This window comes from Chrysochloris asiatica, unplaced genomic scaffold (genome assembly GCF_000296735.1).
Source record: "Chrysochloris asiatica unplaced genomic scaffold, ChrAsi1.0 scaffold00268, whole genome shotgun sequence".
Taxonomy (NCBI): Eukaryota; Metazoa; Chordata; class Mammalia; order Afrosoricida; family Chrysochloridae; genus Chrysochloris; species Chrysochloris asiatica.
The window spans coordinates 1,900,803-1,907,795 of record NW_006408786.1 but is presented as its reverse complement, the minus strand read 5'-3'; the positions used below and the strand labels follow the sequence as shown (position 1 = coordinate 1,907,795).

General features: G+C 44.4%; 1 protein-coding gene across 1 annotated transcript in view; it reads right to left on the bottom strand.

Annotated features, from left to right (window-relative positions):
- Window positions 1–6,993, bottom strand: part of IL27RA (interleukin 27 receptor, alpha) — a 24,119-nt gene that overhangs the window by 7,669 nt on the left and 9,457 nt on the right. Inside the window, exons 5-8 of the mRNA XM_006874316.1 lie at window positions 4,621–4,780; window positions 4,424–4,497; window positions 2,430–2,613; window positions 2,166–2,348 (exon numbers count right to left, since the gene is read on the bottom strand). Coding sequence (XP_006874378.1) covers window positions 2,166–2,348; window positions 2,430–2,613; window positions 4,424–4,497; window positions 4,621–4,780 — 601 coding nt within the window. The remainder of the gene's footprint in view (window positions 1–2,165; window positions 2,349–2,429; window positions 2,614–4,423; window positions 4,498–4,620; window positions 4,781–6,993) is intronic.

Here is a 6,993-nt window from a genome sequence, read left to right as displayed (position 1 = left end):
TTCTGCTGTGCATGGGGTCGCTATGAGTTGGTTCTGACTCAATGGCACTTGACAACAACAACAACATGAGTTGGAGCTGACTCAAGGCACTTAACGACGACAACAACAACCCACGAAGGCAAAATGCTCCTGTGCAAATGCTTCCAGGAAAAACCGCTGAGCCAGGAAATATAGGTACAACCACAGGTCCTGGGACAGTAGCTAAAAGTCCCTCCTCAAAACCTTCTTCAGCCTGGCCTTCCCCAATGGACAACTGTTCAGAACTGAGGGTCCTATTCTTTTGCCCTGCTGGTGCAGTGGTTAAGCACTCAGTTAATAACAGAAAGGTCAGCAGTTCGAATCCACCAGCCACTCTGCAGGAGAAAAAATATGGCAGTCTGCTTCCATAGATAGGCAGTTCTACTCTTTTCTGTGATGCTACTAAGAGTTAAAATGGACTCAATGGCAGTGGGGTTTGGTTTTTAGTTTGTATGTGTGGACCTCAGGACTGTCCTAATTTCTCACTCACACCTTCTCATGTCCTCTTAAGTCTTCTAGACCAACAACTGACTCCCAAATACCAAGCCCCAACCCAGAACCCTTTTTGGGGTCCAGACCTGAGTACTCAGCTGCTCCACAGATGATCCCAATTATAAGACCACATGAGCAACGCAGAAGTATACCCAGTGGTAGAGTGTCCAGTAAGCAAGGTAAGCACAGGCTTCCTTGTGTTTACTTACTAATATGTAATGAATAATTTCACGTTTTTTGTGGGGTTTTTTTTTTTTTTACCACATCTAATATTCTGCTCATACATAGGCAGGTATCTCTCAACTCCACAGCATCTTCTTAGAGAATCAAAAGCCTCTTTTCAAATATACAATCCTTCACAGGGATGGAGTAACCAGTAAGTACGGTTTACTTACCAATCTGTAGTTTACAGTTTCACTTGTTTTCCACCACATCAATGAAATCCATCTGAAATTATTTACTGCAGTTTACCACTTGTAAGAACAAGTAGTCATCCTGGTGTGGTGCTGTAGGTTAATGCACTGGACTGCAAAGTCAGATTGAACCACAAGGTTGGCGGTTCAAGCTCACCAGCTGCTCCTCGAAAACCCTATACGGGGTCGCTATGGGTCGGAACAGACTCAACGGGCGCTCGGCACTTAAAACAAGCGCAAGTAAGCTCGTGTTTAACTTGCTTGTTAATACACTCTGAACATACACAAATGGGTTCTGAAACTTCTGCTATGGGACTCTTGACCAGACCTAGCCTACTTCTTTCTCCCTGCTCAATGGTCCACTTCAGGACCAGCACTCCTCCATCAGGTCTCTGGCTTCTGCTTTGAACGTGTCTGTCCCCACAACAGCCACCAGAGGGCGCCTGTGAGTACATAAGACGTAGCACTTCCCTTCATGGTTCAAAATCCTCCACAAAGTCCCTGAACTCATCTGCCCCAAAGTCACCCTTTATTCACTCTATTCTATCATATTGGCCTTCTTATTATTTCTCTAACACGCAAGGCAAGGACCAGCCTCAGGGTTTTTGCACAGGTTGTTCCTTCTCCCCAGAATGCTTTTCCCTCAGGTACCCTCATAGATCCTCATAGATCCTCATCCTTCTTTGGGGCTTGGCTCAAATATCACTTCCCCAGGAAATATTTTTCTAACCTCTCTTTGTGAAAAATGTTGTTTTCCCTCCTCCCCCTTCTCTGCTTTATTTTTCTCCAATTACATTACAGATATGTTTGTTTGTGTGATTGGCAGGCTGCCCCACAAGAATGGCAGCTACATGAGGGCAGGGGTCTTGCCCAGAGACGGTGTGATGTGAAGGTTGGAGCCTGACTATGTGGTTCACATTTTGATTCTACCACTGACTTACTGTGTGACCTTGGGCAAGTTGCCTAACCTCCCTGGGCCTCTTTCCCCATCTGTAAATCGAGCATTATAATAATAGAAACTCACTTTAAAATTAAGTTTAAGTAATTGCATACATATATTAAATGCCCAGGAAGCACCAGCTGCCATTATTGTATACCACTGCTTAGAACAGGGAGGTCAATAAATCTTTATTGCATGAACGAATGAAACTTTATACCACAACACTTTCTCCTCCCAGAATGGCCCTTATTCTGCCCTCCTTTGCCAGCTGGGACTGGAACGCAGGTATTTCACCATCTCACCTGGCAGCAGGACACTGAGGTTCCCAGGGGGCAGCCAAATCCAGCTGAGGTTCTCCGGGGGGTCTCCATCTCGAGCCCAGTCCACCACATGCTCCCGTGGCTCCCCGGCTCCCTGCCACCAAGTCACCAACAGCACCTTTCTGTCAGAGGTACTGTTGACCACCACATTGTGGGGGGCAGAGCCTGGAAAGAGACCAAGGAGTGGAGAAGTCTTGGTTGACCCCCAGGGTACCTACTGCATGGAAGCAGTTTGCAGCCTCTTACCTGAGCAGGTCAAAGAAAGATTGGTGAAGATCTCCTGGTTTGTGGCGTTGATGGCAGAAACCCCAGCCCACTCTGCCAGGGTGGGGATGGAGAAGCTACAGCAGGGGATATCCTCATGGAGTTGCTCCTGACCTCTGACCTGGAAGTGGACTCTGTATCTTATTTGCACACAGGACCCTGGGGCCTGAAGGAGGAGGGAAAGAAGGGGTTAGTGATTGTGTATTTCAGTGAGGTCACCCAACAAACCAGCCAGCAAAGAATTTTGTTGTTGTTGAGAATATACACAGAACATACACCAGTTCAGTTTCTGCATGTACATTCAGTGACATTGATCACATTCTTCAAGTCATGCAGCTGTTCTTACCTGCTTTATGCGAATTGCTCCTCCTCCATTACATAGACTCGTGTGGCGCTGTAGGATAAGTACTGGACTGGTAACAGCAAGGTTGGCAGTTCAAACCTACCAGCGGCTCTCGGAAACCCTATCATAGGGTTGCTGTGCATTGGAACCAATTCGATAGCATACAACAACAATCACCATTCCCATAAACTCCCTGTCCCCTAGGTTTCCCAGCTAATCTTTTTGAGTTGCTGTTGTCATTTTGATCCCATATCAATAGTTCTTCAGAGAGGAAAGTATTTTTGTTGGGAGCTCTGGTAGCGTAGTGGTTCCGAATCGGGCTGCAAGCCACAAGGTCAGCAGTTCGAAACTACCAGCTGTTCTGCGGGAGAAAGATGAGGCATTTGCTCCCGTAAAGATTTACAGCCTCAGAAACCCTGTACAGGGTCGTTATGAGTTAGAACCGACTCCACGGCACACAACAACAACAACAACAACATTTTAAGAAAGAGGAAACTGAATTTCAGAAGGGCTCTGATTAAAAAGTGGTTCCCAGGCTGAGACAAGGGTGAGTTTAGACACTCACTTTGGGTGCAAACTTTAAAGGGACACCAAAAAGCGAAAAAATCAAGATAAAGAATATTTAATGCAATATTTTAATAAATCAAAACTCAAATGCACGCACCCAACATTGTAAGTAAAGAAAGAATAACGGAGGGAATTCTACTTGCGTGATGTTGTCTCGCTCTAATACCAATCCTGGTTCTAATCAGGCTTTATTTATCAAAAATAGGCAGCTGACCCATAAGCCATAGTTTGCTGATATGCTTTTTTTTTTTTAATCACACTAGAGTATTATTTATCTTGATGACTGGGGTTTTTTCTGGCCTGTCTTAAATTATGTGCCTGACGTGAGTTTGTGGCCTGTGCAGTTCTTAAGAATTTCACATTTCTCATTGACGTATGTTGTTGTTGCGTGTTCCGACTCATAGCAATTCTCTATAGGGTTTCTGAGGAGCAGCTGATGGGTTTGAACTACTGACCTTGTGGTTAGCACTCCAGCGCTTAACTTACAGAGCCATACTAGAAGTACAGAGTATGGTAAAGAGAATGGTACCCTCGAGGGGATCTTGTGGGAAGCTTTGGTTGATACTGGTGGGCAAGAGCCAGAGACATTACGCTTTCCCAGAAACAAATAAAAACTGTTCCCACATCCCTTGTCATTTTTGAATGTTGTCCCCACTGAAAACTCACGTAGATTTAAAAAAAAAAAAAAACCTGTTGCAGGTTGCCTGGACTGGAGATATAATGGCTGGAGCTCAGGCATCTATATTGGACTATGAAGCAACACAACACAAAACGTAGCAGAATAGTATGATGAAGGAGCCTGGAATGGTGGAACCCAGTCTGCCAACCTCCAAACTCCCTTTCTATGAGAGAAATGACCTCTGTCTTGTTTACGTTACTGCTATTTGGGATTTCCTGACAGATGTTGTTGGTGTTAAGTGCTGGCAAGTCTGTTCCAGCGGCTGGTGAGTTTGAACCTCCGACCTTGTAGGTCAAATCGACCTTGTAGTTGAGTGTTTATCCTACAGTGCCACACCAGGACTCATCTGACAGGTGTAGAGAAATGAAATTGGTTCCCACAACTCACCTTCCACAGAAGCAGGGTTTCCTGTTCAGTTGGGGTCTCACAGAGGCTCCCGGACACCCATACTTCTTTAGGAGCTGATGGGGATAAAGAAATGGGGAACAAAACTGAACTGAAGATAAAATTCAAGAGAGTGACTGATAGGTCAGCCTTCCACTAACAGGGGCGAGGGTTTGGGGGGCAAGCCCAGAGATCCTCACCAGAAGGCGGTGTCTGAAAGGACAGAATGGGACTCCACTCGCCCCATAGATCTTCTTCTGTTTGCATTCGACAGCGGCCAGACATCTCATAGCCAGTGGCTGGTTCTAGGCCCTGGATTTCAACAGGGGCCAGGGGTATGGACTTCAGTTCTGGTTCCAGCTAGAGACAGGAGAGAGGAATGGGTCAAGGGCTAAGCTAAGGGTTGTTGTTGTTGTTGTTGTTGTTGTTATGTGCCGTGAAGTCGGTTCCGACTCATAGTGACCCTGCACAGGGTTTCCGAGGCTGTTAATCTTTACGGGAGCAGAATGCCTCATCTTTCTCCCGCGGAACCGCTGGTAGTTTCGTACTGCTGACCTTACGGTTCACAGCCCGATTCGTAACCACTACGCTACCAGACCATAAGTCTTAGGTGCCAGCAGGGTGGACACCCATCCCAGCTTGTCTGGGATTGAGGGGGTTCTCAGAAGCTGGGGCATTTAGTCCCAGGCAAACTAAGACTAGTTGGTCACCGTATGTGCCAGGCATGGCAGAGATCTATTATTCTCCTCATCCTGATACCTCAGAGAGATAAAGTGACTTGCCCGAGGTTACAGAGCTAGGATATGTAACCAGATTATCAGAAGAAATAGCTGCAAACACCCAGTAATAATCAGAACGTAGAATGTACAAAGTATGAATCTAGGAAAATTGGAAGTCATCAAAATGGAACACATAAAGATCAATACCCTAGGCATTAGTGAACTGTAATGGTCTGGTATTGGCCATTTTGAATGAGACAGCCATATGGTTTACTATGTTAGGAATGTCAAATTCAAGAGGAATGGCGTCACAGTCACCATGAAAACATTCCAAGATCTATCTTGAAGTACAATGCTGCCTGTGATGGGATAATATCCATATGTCTACCGGTGTAGGATGAGCACTGGACTGCAAGGTTGGTTTGAACTATAAGATTGGTGGTTCAAACGCACCAGCTGCTCCTTTAGAAACCCTATACAAGGTCGCTATGAGTCAAAACCAACTGGATGGTACTTAACAACAACCAGTATCTCTTCTTTGTTTCCAACTTTCATATGCCAATCACCAGTAATTATCAATGCATATTATTGCATGCTTGATCAATTTCAGCCTGAAGAAGTTGGTTGTTGTTAAGTGCCGTCGAGTCGATCCCGACCCATAGCGACCCTGTATAGGGTTTCTGAGGAGTTGGTAGACGTTTTCAATTTCTCCATCATTGGCCTTTGTGGTTGGTACATATATTTGAATAATAGTGATATATTTGAATAATAGTGATATATTTGAATAATAGTGATATATTTGAATAATAGTGATAGCAACTGGTCTTCCTTGTTGCTGCTGTTGTCATTAAGTGCTGTCAAGTCAGTGCTGACTTACAGCGACCCTGTATAGAGGTTGGTAGATTTGAACCACCGACCTTGCAGTTCAAACCGACCTTGAAGTTTAGCACATTAACCCACAGTGCCACTCCAGGACTCCATACCAGATTAGCAGTTAGAAGACACACTAGAAATGATGCTGGAGATCCCATGATAGAACTTGGTAAGGCTTCTTCATTGCAAGTATCTTTTTTCAACATATATATACATGGACCTTACCAGATGGAATACACAGGAATCAAATTGCCTACATCTGTGGGAAGAGAAAGGTGCCCAGGTGGTGCTGTAGGATAAGCACTGAGCTAACTACAAGGTTGCCACTCCTCTGGAGAAAGATGAGGCTATCTGCTGCCATGAAGATTTACAGCCACAGAAACTCTACAGGATCTCTGTGAGTCGGAATCTACTCAGTGGCATTGTGTTTTGTATGGATGGAAAGAGATCATGGAGAAGCTCAATATCACCAGTCACAACAAAGCTAGGAAACTGACTGTGGAACAGACCATCAATTACTCATATGCAAGTTCAGGTTGAAGTTGAAGAAAATTAAAGCAAGTCTACGAGAGCCAAAATATGACCTTCAGTATATCCTGCTTGAATTTAGAGACCATCTCAAGAACAGATTTAATGAACTTAACACTAATGAGTGAAGACCAAACGACTTGTAGGATGACATCAAGGACATCATACAAGAAGAAATAAAATGACAGGATAGAGAAAAAAGACCAAAGTAGATGTCAGAAGGGACTGAAACTTACACTTGAAAATACAATAGCCAAAATGAATGGAAGAAATAATGAAGTCAAAGCTGAACAGCACATTTCAAAGGGCAGTGTGCGAAGACAAAATCAAGTATTACAATGAAATGTGTCAAGACCTGGAGTTAGAACACCAAAAAGGAAGAACATGCTCAGCATTTCTCAAGCTGAAAGAACTGAAGATAAAATTCAAGCCTTGACATGAAATATTGAAGGA